General features: G+C 41.2%; 1 protein-coding gene and 2 long non-coding RNA genes across 13 annotated transcripts in view; 2 read left to right on the forward strand and 1 right to left on the reverse strand.

Annotated features, from left to right (window-relative positions):
- The window catches only part of LOC114015077 (uncharacterized), a 100,489-nt gene extending 88,219 nt beyond the window's left edge, over window positions 1–12,270 (reverse strand). For both annotated transcript variants that reach the window (XR_008731331.1, XR_003558839.2), the window contains exon 1: window positions 11,521–12,270. This is a non-coding gene — a long non-coding RNA (uncharacterized LOC114015077). The remainder of the gene's footprint in view (window positions 1–11,520) is intronic.
- SNX16 (sorting nexin 16) overlaps window positions 12,265–21,309 on the forward strand; it is a 28,219-nt gene continuing 19,174 nt past the window's right edge. The window contains exons 1-4 of one of the 10 annotated variants that reach the window (XM_027801040.2): window positions 12,759–13,925; window positions 14,592–14,648; window positions 15,297–15,379; window positions 17,237–17,705. In XM_027801040.2, coding sequence (XP_027656841.1) covers window positions 17,334–17,705 — 372 coding nt within the window. In that variant the 5' untranslated portion in view covers window positions 12,759–13,925; window positions 14,592–14,648; window positions 15,297–15,379; window positions 17,237–17,333. The other 9 variants (XM_055704682.1, XM_055704684.1, XR_008731330.1 and 6 more) reach the window with 9 other exon arrangements.
- LOC129735578 (uncharacterized) lies at window positions 17,712–20,121 on the forward strand. The gene is made up of 2 exons (XR_008731332.1): window positions 17,712–18,865; window positions 18,902–20,121. It is a non-coding gene; the product is annotated as an uncharacterized LOC129735578 (long non-coding RNA).

Raw genomic sequence — 21,309 nt, forward strand, 5'->3', positions numbered from 1 at the left:
AATCAAAGAAACTCACTTGCTGCTTGTCTAAATACTTCTAATAAATAAAGGGCGGGTGGGGGATGATGTTCTAAAGAAAGAGTACTGATCTATTGGCCTTAACCAACATATTTTCTTTCAGAAGTCCTGGAGTGGACAGGCTATGTACTGTCTTCTGCAATACAGGAAACGTGTGTTCTCTGCAAAACAGAAAATACACACACCTGCTAGGGTTAGAGGCAAAGGACCTTCACCCAGAAATCAATCATGTTATGGTTAGTTACCCCTTTCCTCATTAGCAGAACTGGCTGTAGAGCAAACACGATACAGGCACATGGATCTTTAATAAGACATGGCAAAAATTTGTCTTCTAGTTTTCCATAACATCCAAATATATCACCAAGAGCACAGCTTAGAGTAACCCTTCCTCTCTATTTTCCCCCTGGGAAAGAAAAATAATAAAATTAAGGCCACAACCAAAAAGGAAGCACAAGGGAGGGCCTGAAAGCTGCAGCTGAAAAATTTATGTACAGCTTATAATAGTTCGCTAATAGGAAAGTGATAGTTAGGTACCTAAGTTAAGTCTGTGCCATCCGCTTCAAGAGATCTTGATGCTAGTCTGGGACTTTGAGCACACACAGCACACACCTACCACTGTTCACCTAAAATCCAGCACTGAATACTTAAGTAACACTTTTCAAAGGAGATGGAAAGTACTGTTATCCTCATTTTATTGACTTAGAAAGTGAAATAGAGAGCCAAGTAACTACTCTGAGGCCCCAGAAAGAAGAGCTGTCAAAGACAAGTTTACACTGCAGGAACTGGTGAAAGTCTGTGCTCTGAGTAATGGGAAACACTTTCTGCCTTCAGAGTAAGTTTCATCACCAACATTTTCAGCGTGAACACCCATTAAAATGTTACATTCCCCTCCTTTGTTTCTTTAATAGGAAGAGTATCCCAAAATACATAGCATTTTGCCTTTTGTTCATCTCTGCTCCTAATCTTGTAGCCATCAAGGAAAAGTTAACTCACATGTCATTTTACTTAAGAGTTTTTACATTCATTTCCTCTCTGGCCATATGAATAAAACTAAGACCCATCCATTTCTGCAGGAGGGAATGACCTGGAGTTCAACATTTCTGTACATGGACAACCTGTGCAAAGTGATCAAAACAAAAAACTCAAAAAGGTTATTTCAGAGAAACTGAAGTCCTCTGAAAATGTTTTTGTGTTCACATGGGCTACAAGGGATCCTAGACAACCATCTCAAACATAAATTTAGATGGCTAAACATAAGTAAAAAGCTTTGTCCCCAGGAGGGTGTAGCAAGACACTCCACTGAAATGAGACAAGATCAGATTGCACAAGACTCTAGTTAGCAAAAAGGACGTTTCCCTACCAGCCCACATCACTCAATCCTTTCCTAAAAGGATCATCTATCATGTTAGCTACTATTTTCTCTCTGCAATGAATCCTCAACCACTGCTTAGTCTCTGGTATCTGTCGGGTGGTATCAATTCTGGCAACCCTTTTCTATGAGGTAAATAACAGGAATGAGAATGAAACAATCAATTAATTTCACACAGACCACTGAATAATCTTCTGGCAATAGTGACTTGAACCCACAATGGACATGGCTGGAAAAGGACTAATGGCTTCAATAAGAAAGTTTCTTTACGACACTGGCAATCCTTTTGCCCTCTACTTGCCCCCACTAGAGTCTTCCTAAAACTTTAGTCGGGGAAGGAGGTTAAGGAAAGATGCCTTGCAATGCACTATTGGATACAGTGCTTCAAAAACTTCAGCTTTCAACCACATTCCATTTTTAATAGTCATATCCCAGATTATTTATTTTTCAGACAGCAGCTTAAGTCATTTGAACAACTTTGTGAACAATTTCCTTTACCCCACTTCTTCAGACATTTGCAGTAATTTCATAGGTACAAGCTCTTTACATTATTTTCTAGCTCATCACTTTTACTATCATTTTGACTCAGAGCTCATCTCTTTGATGTATAATAATTTGTTGCAAGAACACAGGATATCAAAGGACAGAAATATCTTCATCTAATGTGCAGCATGATCTACATGTCAGAAAGAAATTGTAAGGTTATTATTTATGCTTCCTCTCAACCATCACTCTTGCACAAAAGTCAGATTGCTACCATTCAAATTACAGCACACAAAACATTTCACACCAAAGAAACCCCATTTAATATCAGGGAAGGTGAATTCATACACTGAGCTTTGTGGTGTACAATCCTGTATTCTACATTGCACAGAGTAAAAGAAGTCTAGCTCCCTTTGTCACATGACTGTTCACTGCTCTTTAGATTAATCTGTAAGTTCATCCAGAACATAAGATTTAGGACCTACACATAACGGGGGTTTTTTATTTGTCTTTTTCTTTCTCTGTTGTTTTTTTGCTCTTTCATACTCCTCTTTTCCTTTTTGGAGTGAAAGAGATCTGATTTAGCCTACCAAGACAGAACTTTTTTCTTATATAATTGTCGGTCCATGACTTGAAAGGTGGCTAATGCAGGTTTTCTAGGTCTTGGGTTGGATGCCAAGATGGAATGACAGGCACACTATGCCAACTCATGAAGCTGCAAGTTAAAAATCGGCATCAATAATTAAAAGTGCAATGTCAGCTTTTGTTGTTCTCTCCCCTTTTGTGTCTATTTGTCTTGGTTTGTTCCTAGCAAAGCCATATTAAAGCATAAACTTAGGAAAAGCAATAGCTTCAATCCACCTAAAATATGTTTTCCTTTTTCCAAAAAAGACATTTGATAAAGTCTTTATAGTCAGTACTAATGTAGTTTAACAGGAGGAGGAGCTTCCTTCTAAAATCTTCTTCTATACAAACAAAAGCAATTAGGAGATGCTGGTGAAATGAAAACTTTTTACTTTTTATTGTATTATGTATTTTTATAGTTACAGGTATTGTTTTCAAATATACATTTAAAAACCTCACTTAATAAATTACACTTCAAATTCTCTAACTACTTTTCTTCTCTTTTCTGTATCTTCATTCAAAGATTAAAACAATTTTCAGCCACAACTGTGGACTTAGTAAGCCAAGGTCTTCATGCTAAAACTTTGTGTCCTTACTATTGCACAGTCAGAGTCAGACTAACACTTGAGACCATTTAGGAACACTTGTTCGACTGAAAGTAATACCATCAAAATTAAGTTTGTTTTTAAATTATCCAGGTAGTATGCATTTGTGGGGATGTGGGTATCCATGCCTGTAGCGATGAAAGGCAATATCCATTTCTTATTAAAACCTGGCCATTTTAATATAGTATGTGATGAAACAAAGTCAGTATCTCTTTAGATATATCTGTGACAGTTCTGACAGCAAACTTCCATTTAACATTGCTTATCTTATAATTGCCCTTATGTTTTCTGCCATCTCACCCAACACTTACAATGCCTGCTGTTTCCATTACATCCAGCCACAGCCACATCCAGCCACAGCAAGGCTTTCAAGAGGTATCCTAAAGATTGCCTTCCTCCTCAGCACATAAAAGACATTCATGCATACAACTGCCTAATTTTCCCCTTCATTTAAAATTATTGGGTTTTTGGGAATGCTGCACTATGCTAGTGATCTGTTGTGTCCAGGTTTCTAGGCAAAATGACATTTCAGGTACCTATTACCACCTCTGAGCTGTGGTACACGGGAGCTCTTCCCCAGTCTTGCGTGAGGGTGTGAGATGTGGCTGTGTCCTACTGGCATGCTGGGACCATCCCACACTCTGCTTCCCTCTTATACTCTTACATTCACTGAGAAATTAGATATGTGGGCAGTTCAGAAGGAAAGGATGGGTATTCCAGCCACTGGGACTGTGTCTGGATGACAGCGAGAAAAGTAGTACAGAACACAGCTGTGCCATGGACTTGCCTCCCAGTTTCTGTGATTTGGTGGTTTCCTACCATGCTCCCTCGGTGAAATTTGCCACAGCTGAGATAGCTGAGGCACTCCCACTAGAGCCCCTCTCTCCTACGAATCTTTGTTCCATGTAATCATCCATCATGATAAATACTGTTTGAGAATAAAAAAATAACTCTATGTCAAGGCCTCAAATAAGTGATTGATCTTCACGTGATAACCCTCGTTCTCTCTTATCAACTTCTGCCTGAAACACTTGCTATCATCACTTGCTTCTTCCTGTTCAATATAAAGTTACAAATCCACCCAGAAAATATATTTTTTTCTATGCATCTGCAAATGTTTAGCACAATTCTGGGCTCTGCAAGATAAGCAATAACAGTAATCACTAAACAGTAGCCTCTGGCCTTAGAATAGCCTACAAATGTTAATGCTAAATTAACATGTCAGTGTGCAACATACTCTTGAATTGCAATTCACGAGGTAAAGCTGAAATAGAAAGACTAAAAGGCTAAATAAACACAAAGTAATAGACGGAGTCCTTCTGAAGGACAGAGATTTTCTCTCCTTCAAAGACAAAAGTCCAAATTATCTGCTGTTTTTTACCATAAACAAAATACATTGTTGTGTAATATGAGTATGATTCTACCCAGCTTTACACACAAGGATGTCAAGTATGGCAGTATTTCAAAGACTACTTCCGAAAGAAAAGGCACACTGCTAGAATTTTGGCTAGCTGAACACAAACTGAGCACAACGCTGAAGCTCACTTATGTGTGGCAGCAGTGAACGCTGCCACTCTGGCACCTACTGAAGCACAGAATGTGCTCATTTCCATATCAATGCAACACAGGTTTCTCCAAGACAAAGCTGTTTCACACCACCGCTGCTATTTGAACTTTGGAAATAAATAGAAAGGTTTCTGCATTATTGTTAGAAACAATGAAACTCACATCCTTTCTGCACAGGATACAGTTAATGAATGCTGCCCTTTATAGGGCTGTATTAGTGATTGTGTGCAGGAGTGCATTGTAATAGAGCTGTGCTGTGCAGGAAAGACAAGTACCACTTTAAAATTCAGAATACAGGGTTGTGCAAGTAATAGTGATGTCTTCCATATTTAGGAGAAGATTATATTCACTGTAACTTATAAGTTAGCTTGCTTGATGAGCCTACAGTAAAACCTGGGAACCAACAGTAAAGTGAAATTGAAGTTATTTGTCCAAGGTCATTCACGTTTTAACAAGACCAGGTTTCTTCTTTACCCCACAGATGAAGAAATACTTTGGAGACTTTCCAGAAATCAATATTAAAATGCATTGTGCCATACAAAACGGTAAGCTGTAGAGCATTAGGAGCAAAACCCAGAATCTTCTACAAAGGCTGTTATCAAAGAACCAAAAGCCTTGCCATGTCAAATTACAATGTAGGGTGTGTAACTCCGGTATAGTGTCCGAAAGGTTATTGCCGGGAAACAACTGCCTCTTCCCTGTAAGGAAAGTAAGTGAATGTTTCAATGATGTAAAGCAAAGAACATTTTAAATTACTTCTTCTAGCTAAGAGCAAACTAACAATTTATAAACTTGAAGCTTCAAATGCATGTAATGAAGTCATTATTGCACATGAATATGACTCCTCAATCAAAGTGCCTGAAATCTCTGCCATAATAATTTTATTTAGATTGAAAAGAAACCATGTAGTCTACTATTCAATTAACAATAATTCTTTATTCTCTGCTCCCTGGCTTTTCCTTACGATGTTCTTTTCTTTTCACATCGATTACAGGGAAGAAAAAAGAAGACAAAAGAATAACTTACTCAGAAAGAACTTATTAGGGAGTACATTCAAAGATTACCTGTCAAGTTGCAACAAGTTGAATTTTATTTCATCACACAACAGCAAATGCAGAGAAAAAAATTTGTTCCCATACTCTTCAAAGAGTAGGTGCTTTTAAGAAAACAGAAATGGAAACAGTGTCTAGTATCTTTTTGTTCTGCAGCAACAGCAGAATAGCAGGCCTCAGAGCTAACAGAAACACAAAAGGTTGAGGTTGCAAGGGACCCCTCAGGATCACCTAGCTCAGCCCCTGCTTAAAGGAGGGTTAGCTAGAGCAGGTTGCTCAGGGCTCCGTCCAGTCAGGTGTTAAATTTCATCAAGCAACAACCTCTCTGGGCAACCTATTCCAGGGTTTTATCACCCTCAGGGTGAAATGTGCTTTCTTATGTACAGATGGAATTTTCTGTAATTCCATTTGTGTCCTCTGACTCTTTCCTGTCACTGGGCACCACTGAGAAAAGCCTGGCTCCAACTTCTTTCACCTTCCCATCAGGTATTTCTGCACATGGATAAGACACCCCTGAACTCTGTCTCGTCCAGGCTGAAGAGTCCCAGCTCTCTCAGCTTCTCCTCACTGTCAGATGCTTCAAGCTCACAGTCATCATCATGGCCATTTGCTGTACTTGCTCCAGTATATCCATATCTCTCTTATACTGGGGACCCCAGAACTGGACACAGCCCTCCAGATGTCATTTGCCAGTGCTAAGCAGAAGAAAAGGACCACTCCCCTCAACCTGCTGGCAACACTCCGGCTAAGGCAGCCCAGGATACCATTAGCCTCCTTTCCTGTGGGGGCACATTGCTGGTTCCTGCTCAGCTTGGTATTCACTGGGAACCCCCCCAGGGCCTCTTCTGCAAAGCTGCTTTCCAGCTAGTTTGTTCCCAGTCTGTACTGGTTATCCCTTGGGGCTGTGCCTCCCCAGGGGCAAGACTTTGCATTTCCCTTTGTTGAACTTCATGAGACTCCTAACAGCCCATTTCTCCAGCCTTTTGAGGTCCCTCTGAATAGCAGCACAATTACCTCGTGTATCAACCACTCCTCACAGTTTTTTATTGTCCAAAACCCTGATGAGGTTGTACTCTGTGTCATCATCAACATTATTCATGAATATGTTAAACAGCATGGGACTCAGTGTCAACCCTGGGACACGCCACTAGTGACTGGCCTCCAACTTGACTTTGCACTGCTAATCATAACCCTCTGGGCCCAGCTGTTCAGCCAGTTTTCAGCCTACCTTATTTTCCACTTATCTAGCCTATACTTCATCACTTTATCTATGAGGATGTTATGTAAGACCGTGTCAAAAACCTTAATTAAGTCAAGATAAAAAATTTCCACTGTTCTTCCTTCACCCACCAAGCTAGTCATCTCATCCCAGAAAGCTATCAGGTTGGTCAGACATGATTTCCCCTTCCTAAAACAATACTGACTACCCCTGATCACCTTCTTGTCCTTCATTTTCAGAAACGGTTCCCCAAACTACTTGCTCTATCACCTTTCAGGGATTAACTGCTGGCCTGTAGTTCCCCAGATCCACCTTCTCATCCTTGTTGAACCAGGATGTGACATTTTCTTCCTGTCAGTCCCCAGGAACCTTCACCAAACCCCACAAACATTCAAAGATGATCAAGAGTGAGTGGCCTTGCAGGGACATTGGCCCGCTTCCTCAACAGTCACGGGTGCATCCCACCGGGTCACTGGACTTCCGTATGACCAGTTTGTTTTAATGTTCACCAACGTAATCCTCTTTCACCAAGGTATTTCTGCCTTGCTCCAAACTTTCCTATTGATCACAGGGGACAGAGTCCCTGCAAGTTGATTTTACCAGTAACCAAGGCAAAGAAGGCAGGGAAAGCAGGCCCCCCGGGGAATATCACAGTCTACCTATTGTCAAAACTGCATATTTTGTTGTTCTTCCAGAAAGGTAGCCAAATGTCAACAAGTCTTTAGTTGTCAATTTCTAGGTCAATTTTGCCCAAGCATCAATACAATCAATTATCAGAATACTTCCATATATTCTTATTTATTAATGACACATCATTATTAGCAGTTGGCGATCACAATTACTTGTGTATTTTAAAGCCAAAGCAAGATAGACACAGCTAGGACAGGGACTGAAAATGCTGATGGTGAGGACAAAAAAGGAAGAAAGAAGTAAGGACACAATTTACTAGGGTTCTCAATACCTGCCACACGACAGAAGCAAATGTTGTAACCCATATATTATTTTGAATTCCACACTTATAGTTCATTCATCTGAAAATTCTGGCCATAACACTGGCAAGCTTCTCTGCCCAGAAGCAATCCCTGAGAGAAAGAAATTCCTTATAACTCAAAGTAGACCTAGCTTCTGGCAGGCAGGGATTTCTTAACTCCTTAGATGCTCCTGCCTCTGCTGCCTTACTTGAGGACTCACGTTTAAGACAGAAGCACAACAGGCATAATTGAATAGAAAGCTGTTAAATCCCATTTGTAGATCAGTGAATTTCCAGAATAATTACACACAGCAGCTGAACTATATCTGTGAATCTGGTATTCCACAAAAAGTCTACTAAGTCCATTTTTAATCCACAAAAAGTCTATTATCAGGACACCACCTTGAAACTAATTTAGGCGTAAAACTGTATTAACAGTGAAGTTTATGGCAAGCATCAGAAGTTAATAATAGATGTCACCTGGCTGAGAATAATCAGTTATGAGACAAAGGGGCAATCCTACACCAGAGTGTTTTGGATAAGGGATGAGTCTGAAATTCAAAACCCGAGCTAGAACAAAGTCCTAGAAACCACAAACATCTAGAGACCAAACCAGCAAAGACCAGCAACAATTTAAATCCCATCTCTTACCTTTCCCTCAGTCCTTTTTGACACCTGGATATCTGAAACTGTGTATTACAATCTCCAAAAGACAGGAGCTCTCAAAAAGGTCAACTTTCTCAGCCCTTTAAAACCCAAGGTGCTTCTGAACACGTGCTAAAGTAGCATCACAGAGACATAGGAAGTATTAAGATGCAACATACAAATGCTAGATACACTATGGAGACGCATTAGAATGACATATCAACCACTTGAAGTATTACAGGATCACAAATCAGGATCTGGATGCCCCCATTTTATGAAATTCCCAGTTTCAATGCTTATGTCTACTTTCAAAATATCCAGCTATACTTCTTTAAAGATATGTAGGTTTTGCTCCTGGAAGGAATTACAGAAAGAATTGCCTTTAGGAGAAACTGCATTGTTTCTAATGCTGAAGGCTCTACAGCTGAGAAAGAAAATTGGCTGTTTTGCCTCAAAACCAATATCCTCCAAGTCACAGATTTCACACTATCCTGAGACACAAAGGCCTAATTCCCATTGGAATATAATGGGATTGAATCCCTGAATTCTTCCAGTTTGAGTGCTTGCATCCAATTGAAAAGTAATGAGATCTGAGCACCTAAATCCCATAACCTGATTGAAAAATCTATCCTCAGTGTTTCACCTGATCATGAGGGCAGATGGGGCTTTGAATACATACCACATCATGCCTCAGCTAGCACAGCAGAAGCTACTTGTAGGTCAATAACAGATTATCCCAGAGTTCTCACCTATAGGATTATTTGTATTGGATATTTTTTACAACAGCAGGTGACACTGCTGAACCAATAGTGTTACATGATCAGCAGTTCCTTCATTTTTCTTCCCACCAGAGAGTGTGCTGGGAAGCTCACAGAAGTTGCACAAATTTCTTTTACCTTAATAAGCTTTTCTGATTCTGGAAGCCCTAGCCCCTAAACAAGGTTAAATTAAGCTAGCTAACCAGCTAGCATTAGCAAAAATCACATCTTTGGCACAAAGGATTACTGTATGTATGTGTAGATGGCCTGACAGATCTTGATTAGGCCTGTAATATATGTACCAATCCTCCAGAAAACCAAATAACTAGCGGTGGGAGGCAGAACATGGGTGGCATCTGGTACCATACCCGCAGAAAAAAAACCGCTGCAAGTACTTTCCACTCTTACACGCGTAGTACCTAGTTTTGCTGTCCTTTCGACTCAACGAAGGTGAAATGCACGGCATTGCCACAGGGTGGCTCACCCAGCCTGCCATGCAAGCCACAGCTCTGCTCACACAAGCGGCTGAAGCCAGGCACTCTCAAAGCTTTACGGATTGCTGCAGCCGCAGTACGCAGGGAAGAGCTACTATAGAGCGAAAACCGGAAAGGGCGCAGACGCAGTTCTAATTCACCTTAACCCTGCATAGTTTCCCTCACCCCAGCGAGGCAACAGTCATTCCTGATGACTTTGTAGGTGGATAGAGCCTGTGACGTGAAGGCACTGAGCCACATTCCTCAGCAGCCAAAGATCCCACTGACTTCCTTGGAATTTCCAAATTACTAAAGAAATGCAGCCTCAAGCCTTGTTCCTATACCTGCTCACCGTGACAAAAGACGTCCTGTTCTCTTCAAAGGAGTTGGGACGGGACTCTTTCTTGATCGACAGTGTCATAGCAAACACCGACCTCATTATAACTGAGGGGCCTGTTAAAAAATTTAGGTTAACCTGTACAATAAATGTCATATCACAAGCTGTTAGGCCAGCTGACTAGCAAACCAAAAAGCCATGCATTTATAACTATCAAATGTTTCTAGAGGTGAAAAAACCTCATGTATTTTTTAAAACTAGATCGGTGTAAGCAGCAAACTTTAAAAATAACATATTCTGGTTTATTTTTTTTATTTATTGTAAAGTAACTAAGTAATTGTAATGCTTAGACATCATCAACTAATATAGAAAAAAGTGTTCTGAATAACTGGGAATCAGAATTTTCTTGTTTCTAACTGTTTTTTCTCCTCTGCTGCTATGTATTAAAGGACGCTTTCATCTTGAGTGAGAAACAGCTTAAAGTTCATAATAGTTATGTGCTCAGCATATCAGGTTTGGCAGGGCAATTTTCAAAATGCCATTGATTTAATTTCTCTAGATTTAATATATGCATTATTATAGCACATTTCAAAAACCCAGTGCATTATCTCTTCTGAGTACTACATATCTAAAACAGAATTGGGAAGTTAAAAAGAGAATTAGATCCAGAAAAGTTCCCCATGGCATGTCTTCTGAACTAGTCATTCACAAATGCTTTTAAAATCTATTAATTCTACTCTTGATGAATGCTAGCTACCCTGCCAAATTTGAGGCAATTGCTTGAAAGACATTCATAAAACCCACCAAGTTCAGAATTAATTTCAAGCAGTCCAATGTACTGCTTAAGCAATAGGAGACAGGAAAAAACAAAGAACAAATTCCTCAGGACCCTAAGAATATAATTTCAGAAGAATAACACTCCAGCGGTAACAGAAGCCTCCAGAGCAGGATATATTGACATTGGGTAAGGCACCATGCCTTTACTACTATTTGCAAATGACACATCTGATCACCTTACTAGCATAGTGTTGCTACACAACCTGTGCACCCATACCCTGTAGAAAGTATCAAGTTTATAATAAACACACAGTTGCATAGCACTTGGACAAGAGGTGCAATATATTCTGGAAGCATCTAACCGCTTCCAGACCCATGAACACAAGGCAGATGTTAGGCAGCTGTCACAGCTACTGTTCTAGCAGACTGCCAAGACCCTAAAATCCCAAAGTGCTCAAGTACCTTCCAGATAAAAGATCCCAAGGGGGGAAAACGGCAGTCCCAGAAAACCAAGCATATGATAGCCTCCAGATGAAAACTCAACAGAAGTACTTTCTCTGAAATTCTAGGCATCACATTTTTATGTGACATACAAAGAACACAAAATATATAAAGAAAATGTACCTTTTAACACTAATTGTGCTGTGTTCATTTTCTCCAGAATATCATATTCCTCTTTACATACCTAAGCGACTATGAGACAACAAGGCACTGTTTTATTCCCACCGCTATTTAAGAAGACTGAATTCCACCCCCTCTTCCCTCTCCAGCAACTTCGCTAATCACTTTCATCCATGAGATTTCACAGGACACTCCACTGCTACACCACCACGTGAAAACACCTCGCGCTGCAGCACGACCTTACAGTGGTGCTATGCGAAATCACGTTAACACCCGGTACTCCGACAGAGCTCCCGTGACTTCCGCGCCGTGAGGCGGGAGGTGGCAAAGCCGCCGCGGCCCTCCCCGGCGCGCCCTCGGGCCCCTGCCCTCCCCGCTCCTCCCTCCTTCTCCGCGGCGGGGCCGCCGAGGGCCCGCCCGGCCGAGGGGCAGGCTGACCTTGCCGGGGTGCCTGAAGCCCCCTCCCCGCTCCCCCTGCGCGGCTATCCGGGGGCCAGAGGCCCCGGGGCCCGCGCCGCGGAGGCCCGTGAGCCAGCAGGGCGCTGCCCCGCTCCCCTAAGCCACCCCCGCCCCGCGAAACTACAGGTACCAGCGGGCACCACGGCGCCAGAGAACCGCAGCACCCGAAATGCACCGCGGCCAGCCCCCGCCACAGGCGGCTTCGCGCTGCTTGCCGGGAGATGAAAACCTTACCGGCAGGCGGGGCATGCCGGTACTTGTGGGCCGATCCGGCCCGCGCCCGCCCCGCGCTGCAGGTACCGGCCCACTCCCCGCCCCCGGCCCCGGGCGCCCTGCGCCTCCCTTTCGGCGCGCGGAGGGGCGGGGCCGGCTGAGGGGGAGGGGCGGCCCCAGCGGCGGGGCGGCAGAGGGAGGCGAGCGCGGCGGCGAACAGGTGAGTGGGGGCGCTCGCCCTCCCCTCACCGCCACCCGGCAGGCGGGAAGGGGCGAGCGGGGCAGGGGGCGTCGCCGCCGGGGAGGGGAGCGAGGGAGGCAGGCGGCGGGGAGTTGGGGCGGCGCGGGGAGCGGGGTCTCGGCTCGCCACCGCTCGCCCCGCGCTGGTCGCCGCTGGCCCCCGCCGGCCCCCGCCGCCTGCTGGCCGCGCCGGCCGCGGGCGCGGCTCCCGCGCACCTGTGCGGAGGCGGCTGTGTCGGTCCCTGCCGGTGGGGGCGCCGCGGGGCGTGGGGTCGGGGCCGCTCGGGCGGGCGGTGGGGCCGGGCCTCCCTTCCCCGGGGCGGGGCCGGGGTAGACGCGGCGCCGCACCTCCAGCTCGAGGGTGGCTTCTCAGCCGGCGCCGCTGTGGGTCCCGCCGGTTACCGGAGCCTTGCAACGGGGCAGGGCTCGCCAGGCCGTGCAGCTGCGCCGGCCCGGCCCCGCCGGTAACCGCTGGCTTGGCGGCTGCTTCTCAAGTTACGTAAAGCGGGGCGAGCGCGGCCGCCCGCGGGCGGAGCTGCGGACCCTCCGTGGCGGGGCCTGGTGGGGCCGGGCGGCCGCGGGCAGCGGGTCCCCCCCGCGGCGGGGCCGTGCCGATAGCTGGCCCGAGGGGGGCTACGGGGTCTGCGGCGTTTCATCCCTTTCAGAGCCGTTAACTCGCAGGCATTGGTGGGCAGCGCAGACACATCCTAGTGTGGAACTCCGGGGGCGGGGGGGAGTTACCTTCGGTTGTTTGTAATTCGGTAACGGGCTCCCTGGGGCAGGGAGCGTGTCCCCCTCCGCGTGCTTGCGTGTGTGTGCGAGGTGTGATAAATAGGCCCCGGTTTGAGTTCAGAAACAGGTGAAATACGTTGTTAAGGAGCTAGATGGAAGTCAACACAAAATTACTATTTTTAAAACCTTCTGTAAAACCTAACTCAGCAAAGTGCCTCTAAGTATTCTACTAGTTCTTCAGGTGACGTTCCATTGGTAGCACTTGGATCCTAAACAACAGAGGTCAGGCGGTGTTGTCCAGAGACACGGTATATGTAACCAGAGCACAGATAGTATTGCATAGCTAAAAGTCTACTGAATCCAATTAGAACTGTTAAGTAAGTGTTGTTTGGTTTGTAATCGGTTATCCTTGAATCGCGTGGCTTATATGTTTCTCAATGAACATACAAACCATTAGCTTAAAAGGGTTTGGAATTGCGATAGCTGCAAGCTGGAGGCAAACCCTTTTAAACTGGTTTTGTTATGACCTATTTGCTTCACCCACAAAGAGGGAGGTGGCTGTTGTAAACGCCCAGTAAGATAAGTTGGTGTCATGCTGTTTAGTAGGTAGGATTCCTGGGACTCTGTCCTATCCTGTTTCAGATCTAGCAGTTCAGTACCTCCAGCAAATGTGCCTTTTTATTTCGTTCTTAACTTACAGTTGGGAATCAAACTAAACCAAATACAGATTCTGAACAGGAAACAAATTTTGCACAAGAAGTGAAGTAAGTAAATATCTAGGTAAGAGAGTGCGGTCACTGGATTATCTTCTAGGTGTTGTGAGCAATCCGTTTGTTCTGAAAGTTTGTGTGGTGCAATGAATCTACTGGTTTAGTGCAGTGACATGTGACACCAGTCCAGGGTGAAGCTTGTGTAGTGGCACACTGTGTGGCTAAATCTTCCCTCCTGGCTTCACTGATGCAAGCAAGGAGTTATATGGCATGTCTAAAAGTTGTTTTTCTGTTAAATTATTTTCTGTTCCTTTTATTGCATGAATTGGCAGTAAACTTCTGTGTTCATAGAAAAGGCTTGAGTCCTAAGGTTGTGACCTTCGTTTGAGCATTGCATTCTTTCTCTAAAGTTTAGCCTTCACAGACTGCAAATTAATACAGTCTTAAACCCTCTTGTGATTCATAGCATGTAAACATTTTAGATATTTGGAAATCGTGATACTTTCATGGTTTAAGATGGATTTACATACAAATATATGTGCATATATATATATATTCATGAGTCTAGTATGTTCTAATGTAGTATCTTTGTATGTTTCTTTTCCTGTGTTCTTGGTGGGGGGGAGGAGGGTAGAAACCAAACAAGTAACACAGTGTGCCCTTTGCTTCCTTGACCTGACGTTTCTGTTACTCAGAGAATACTCTTCTGTTACCTTTCAGAGTTACTGGAGTCTGGATGTGACACTGGTAGTATCAGCCCCTTTTATTTATCTGTGGGTATGTTCATTGTGTCAGATTTAGTCAAGAATGTTCTTTAGAAGCAAATACTGTGATCATCACCATCTAAGAGGCATTGGCCCACAGTGTGGGGTGGTCTTGTAGAGTACAAAAGAAACTGAAACAGAAGATGTACCCTGAGAGCAGACCTAATGCAGCCCAGCTGCTAATAAGCATTTAGTCAATGGTACCAAATTACAGCTAGTCTGACATAAAAGCCGCTGAAGCATGTACAATGTAAATGTTGGATTCTTAATACCAAGTGCTTTGCAGGTCTCTTGTGTTGAGCTGTGTTGTTTGCCAATATAGGTATAGCCTTTCAGTAATGTATGTGCATTTAAAAGTAGGAGTAAGTTTGTAAGTTCAAGACAGTAAGTTATCGCGACTGGCATCATTTTAAAGAAAAAAGTAATTCCAGAAAAGACACTGTTCACAAGTGTTGTAATGGCTGTAAATGTTGTCATGCTTTATGATTGGGGTTTGGGGTTTTTTTTCCCAAAAAGTGCTGAAAAGCACAGACTTCTTTTTTTTCTTCACTCCTGAGTGAACTTCACCAGATTCCCAGAGATGTGGGCTTATTTTTATTTCCTGGTTCAGATTCATAGTCACGCAGCAGAAGATAAGTATTTTTTTTTTATTTATTTACAGATCCTTTGATTTGTTGCGAACCTGGACTCAACTGGGTTCTGTTTATAGAGATTTAATCGCACGCCTCCCAGGAACATAGCTGGGTGAGGCATTCTTTAAGGGCATACTCTCAATTCTTTATGCTGGTAACATGGAAGAGTCACTGAAGTGGCAAGTGAAAAAGGAGTTAACCTTGTTCGGCGTTTTATACAGACAAAAGTATTGCCAGAGAAAATCTGCCAGAGAATACTTTGTGTGTTGGTATTTCTAGCTCTAATAAAAAAAAATATTGTCAAGTTTATTGTTTGAGGCAGAAAATAGATTTGCTTACTGAGATAAAGGTGGAAAAAGGGAATTAGATCCTGGTCTAGCTCCAGAAGAATATCTCGTCTCGAAGACAGGTATGACTTGCTTCTTTTGAACTATGTAAGGCTGAAGCGGGTCAGACACGGGGTAAAGTCACGCAACCAAGGACAGGACTATGCTTCAACAGAAGCTGCTGGATACTCCAAATCCTGTACCTGACCAGCAAAGTCAATCAGTAGGGGTTTATAATGCTGACATTTCTGCTCCCTTGGATGTTGCCAAGTGTCCAGTCTCATCCCACAGTGAAGCAGAAGTGCTTCTGAGGAGTCACTGCCAGTTTAGAATTGTTCTTGTTGGTCAAGTTCCCTGAGCTTTCTGACATACAGAGTGTGGGATTTCCCTGTGTAGCTGCAAGGATGAGGAAGTTTGGGTTTTCCTTCAAGGAATTCCTTCAAGAGCATTTTCAGTCAGTCTTGTTGATGCTGGTTCATTTCATATTCATTTCCTTATTCATGTTCTCTAGGATTTATTTAGATCAAGAGAATGAAAGCATCACTTCACCCTGGCAATTCAGAACAGATTTGGGTTCTTGATTCTGTATATGATGTTAACCAGGTTGATGGTTTACCATTTCACAGTTACCTCCAACCTTGTGGTTGGTTGCTATACTCTTGAGTGAAATGGGTGGTGACGCAAATCCTATTAATCCAAAGAGGTGGCATCTTATTTGGATCTTGTAAGAGCTCTCTTCTTTGGGTACTTTCTTAAAATGAGGAGATGGTATATTTTTGGCAATTTGATACTGCTGTCTTAATTTTCTTTTGCTTTTTTTTTTAGAAATGTACACATATGCACACAAAGGATTCATTTTGGCCTGAAATGGTTTTTGAAGAAAAAATATCAAATCTTTTCTTTATCTTTTTTTCCTGAACTTGTTCTTTACATTTTATCTGATGGAATGGAAAGCTAGTGGCTGTTACAGTACTGCTTTTGATGTGCATGCTTGTAAAACTTAGTTGTTCCAATTCATGCTGGAGAAAATGTGCCCAGTTAACACCTACAAATGTCTGCAGCATTATATGCAACAGAGTTGTTTGGAAAAAATATCTTGCTTTGAAAACAGATCCATTGTACTTCAGTGAATATGTAATATATGCAAATAGGTTTTTCACCTTCATTGTTTACTATGCTGTCTTTTAAATCGTGTCATGTATATTGTTGCATGCATGTTTGGCTCATGTAGTCTGTTCCAGATCTAACAGTAGCAATTCTGAGAAAAGCTTTTGTATTGTTCATGCTAAACAGTCACTAAAACTACACCAGCTTCTTATATGCCTAGAAATTGCTGACTTCAATAAAACAAAATAGCACTTAAATCAGAAAGGATAAAAAGATTTTTCTCTTTTGTAATCTTGCTTTAACTTTGTCATTTTAATTTTAATAGTTGTGAAAGACAGAGCTTCTGTAAAGCTGTCCATCAAAGTGCAGAAATACAATTTAAAAGTAGCATTTCATATGAAGCCAAATTCTGTATGAAAATACTTAACCATCAGTACTGCTATGTACCATCTCAGTGCTGATACAGATGCTTTCAAAGTAGTATCCCAGTGTTGTATTCACTTAAAAATTACAATATTTTCTGTCCTTCGCTGCAGGTACTGTTCTTGAAAAGAAGAGAAAACATGGCTTACACAGTGAATAAACCTTGAACTCCTGGACCAGAAACTGTTTTATTTCTTTTTTTCATGAAGGATGGCAACACCATACGTTCCTGTTCCTATTCCTATTGGAAGTTCATCATCCAGCTTTACAAACAGAAACCAAAGAAGTTCTTCTTTTGGGAGCATCTCAACAAGTTCCAGCTCCTCAAAAGGACAGCTGGAGGACTCTACAGTTGGTAGTTTTAAAAAGATGAGCGTGCCTGATCAGATTGGTTCTACGTCATCTGTGTGTAGTAGTCCACTTGTTAGGACTAAATTTACGCGTATGGATACATCGATAGAATACTGTACTCAGCCTGTAGAAGAAATGGAGCAGAATACAGATTCCAGGAGCTGGGAAGATCGACCGTCCACGCCTACTATACTAGGTTATGAGGTGATGGAGGAAAGGGCAAAATTCACTGTAAGTTATGGGGATAGTATGGTTCATCCTGTAATGACAAGATAACACTTGAAAGTACTTTGCATTCTCTTTCAGTATTTAGTCCTGCAGTGCAGGAATGTTGGAGTACTTTACAAATACCAATTTGGCTTCAAAGTACTGGTGTCATGAGAGGAGAGTATCATTCCCATTATACAGGTGGGAAAACAGAGACTTAGAAGCAGTCTTTCCTGTAATTGTGTACATGGAATAGAAGTTCATTCTACTTCAGATAGCAGTTTCTGCTAGAAAAGTCAGGAAGTCCTTGTGAAGTTACAGTTCCTTGTGAAATCGAACTTACAGAAGTTCTGGATAGTTAAACATACTAAGTAAAATGTAGTCTTTTATTTGAAGTGAATGATAAGACACCCTGATATTTGCCTTTTACAGTGATTAGGAACATAAAACACTTGCATTAAAATGTAAACATGTAGGTTTCAGCTTCTTGCATTGCTACGCTTAGTTTCCAAGAAGGGGAAATCTGTTCTGAAAACATCAGTATGAGATGTCACATACACAGTATCTCATGACAGAACACCAGCTTAACTGATTTGTAATGATTTTTCTTAAAATGTACTGTAGCTGGCAATTCAGGGTTTTTTGCATGCCATAAATATATTAACGCATTTGTGCGTTTGTTTTTGTGGATGTGGTTGAAATATTTATTTGAGATAATTCAGCAATGCTTGTGGGACTGATGAAAGTTGTTCTTTATTATTATGTTACTTTGAGAGCAACATTAATCAGAAATAAGTAAAGAAGAGTAATAGCAGATAATGTTATGATTAAAAAAAAAAAGGAAGCACTCAGACTGGAGGTTGTAGTGCAAAATCATTTGTTATTTGCGCTTCTTTGTATTTGCAGGAGAGTTGGGTGCTGGAGGAGTTCAACCGTAGGATGTTGCTGAGAGAATATTTATTGCAGTAGAATTGAAATTAAAAGCAATTTTTTTTCTCCTATATTCTTCTAGATTGGAAACGCGTGGAATCTAATGCCCTTATGACAGTTGAAATACTAATAAAATCAAGTTCTTTTTGTAAAGAATTAAATAATGCTGGGGTTTAATTATTTGAGAATGATGGCTTGGCTTGTCATAAGTTTTTCAGTTTCTAATATCTTCATGCATGATATTGATATATTCAGTTTCTAATATCTTCATGCAAGATATTGAAGACAAGAGCCAGATTTTTTTTTATGTGTAGCTTAAAAAGATTCCTTTTAAATAATATCTTCAAAACTAAAGAAGCAATTAGTATTGTTATATTGACAAGGGTTAGTCTGAAAATGTGCCAAGGCATATTCCAGTGTGCGTGTAAGATGTTCTTCAACTATAGTAACAGTGACAACTTTGACTCATTTTATGTAGAAGGCCAGGTTACAATACAAATGACACGTTCTTCATGGTTAAAATGTTTGCATGCATTTTTTCTCTTTTGGAATTCACTTCTGTTGCTGTTGTTTCTGAAAGCGCATAATTACTGGTTTTTTTCAGTTGCATGTTGAAAATAAGCTTGCTATTGTGCATTAAAACCAATGAGTAATTAGTCTTAGAAATTTTGGTTGCTTCTGCAGTGCAAAATCAGAAATTAAATTGAAATCACCTGTAAAAGGTGAGACTTAACAGCTGGAATTTTTCTACAGTAAGCATCTCTTAGTTCCCAAAAATATGAATCTGAGTTACTTAAGCTGGGTGATTTACTAACTTCAAGAGCTAAATATTAGTGCGTGTTTGAGTGCATGGCTGCTGAAGCTTATGGGAGAAAAAACTTAGGCTAAAAAATGTCTTTGTAAGCAATTGGTCTCAGATGAGTTAGCAGTCCTGGAATGTTCAATTAGTACTTCTTTTTTTAATTATTTTTTTAAGCTAACTAGAAATGACAATGAGATGCTGAATCAGCCAGAGGTTGTTACTAAATATTGGCGTATTTTCATTGAATATTTTGTATTTGTGGAGTAAGGCAATTCAAGACATTAATGTCATTCTAGTCAATCCTGAATTAATTTGTAGGGTTTTTTTCCCCAAGACCTTGTGTGAAGTAACTGACTGTTGGTTTTGTAATACTCTAGTTTTTCTTGGTTTATTAATTACAAATCTTGAAAAAAGTTTGTGGTTTTTTGGGGTTTTTTTTTAACTTTGGCAAGAAAACCAAACATGTTTGTTTCGGGTTGACCATGGTGTTTTGGGCCAGTAATCACAAGGTGATTGTGGTCCTTATTACAATTAAGTTGACTGTAATTTGTGAAGATTTTTTTTAAAGTTGTGTAATATTTACTTGGGAACCATTCAAAGTGAAGGTCATACTAACTGGATTTTTTTCATGTGTTCATTTGTAAGCAATGCCTCTGCATAAATTTTAGTAGAATAAAAGAATAAAATAGTGATTAGCAAGTCCACAAACATATTCCAAAGCTGTTTTTTTCTGTGTTTTACTGTGTAGTCGCAAAGAGTGTTCACAATTTTATATAGTAGTTCTGCTTTATGAAATTTTCGTAAAATAAACTGTTTCTACTTTTGGTATGACAAGAAAGCTAAAACATTGGGACAAACATTTATACAGAAAATGTAAGACAGAAGAATTGCATTATAATGCTGGCTTCACAGGCATGTCTTCCAGCTTGAATTTTAAAAGCTGATAGCTTTTTGTTAATGGCTGAAATACAGCCTCTGTCACAGTCCATGACTTTCACAGGTGAATGCTGCTTGAAGGTGGAAATTTTGTGTTTAAAATGTAAATAGGAGAAGTACTTTTTTAAAATTGCTTTTAATTTGCACTGTAGTTATCTGTAGTTTGTGTAACCGTCTGCAACAATATATTATAGAATACAGAAATGCTAAAAATGGTTTCATGTGTACAGAAGCTGGCTAGCACTGGGGTTAATGCCTACTGGGACTACAACAAGAAAAAGATTCATCAGCTAAGACAACTTGCTGTGAAAACATGAAATAATGGAAGAGTTTACTGTGTAACAGATTAGAAAATGTTTTAAATAGAATTTGGTTAAATGAGTATAAGGGATTGTTTATGATTCCAAAAATACCTTTTTCTTTCTTGTATTCTTTTTTTTTTTTTTTTTTTTAACTGGCAAGCACCTAGCCTAGGAAAGCTAACACAGTACAATCACAGAGCCTCTCTTTCCTTATGTGAAAGTAAGGTTGTGAGATAAGAACTCTTCTTTCCTAGACACTGCTTGGTATTTTCTAGATGAAGTTGTGTGTTGTTAGATTCATTGTGTTCAGGCATTTTGAGTATCAGTCCTCTGTAAAAGGTGATTGATTTTTTTTTTCTGTTATTAATGCATTTGCTTTTAAATAGGAAGATGGTACTGCTGTGCTGTTGTCTTGCTAAACCTGATTCAAAGGGTCTGTTACTTCAGTTCTACAGTGCTAGTATAACCGTTCTGGTGCAGTTATCTAGGGAAGTGGTCATATTTTGCCTGGAAAGACAAAACCTAATGTTCGAGACAAATGAAATCAGGGGAGGATGTTATTTTTATCCTGGCTCACTTTCCCTTTTGAAGCAAGTCAGATGAGACATTTTAAAACAATATAGCACTCAGTACCTGATTATTACAGTCATCTTAAAAG

The sequence above is a fragment of the Falco cherrug genome, chromosome 3, assembly GCF_023634085.1.
Source record: "Falco cherrug isolate bFalChe1 chromosome 3, bFalChe1.pri, whole genome shotgun sequence".
In the NCBI taxonomy this organism is placed as follows: domain Eukaryota; kingdom Metazoa; phylum Chordata; class Aves; order Falconiformes; family Falconidae; genus Falco; species Falco cherrug.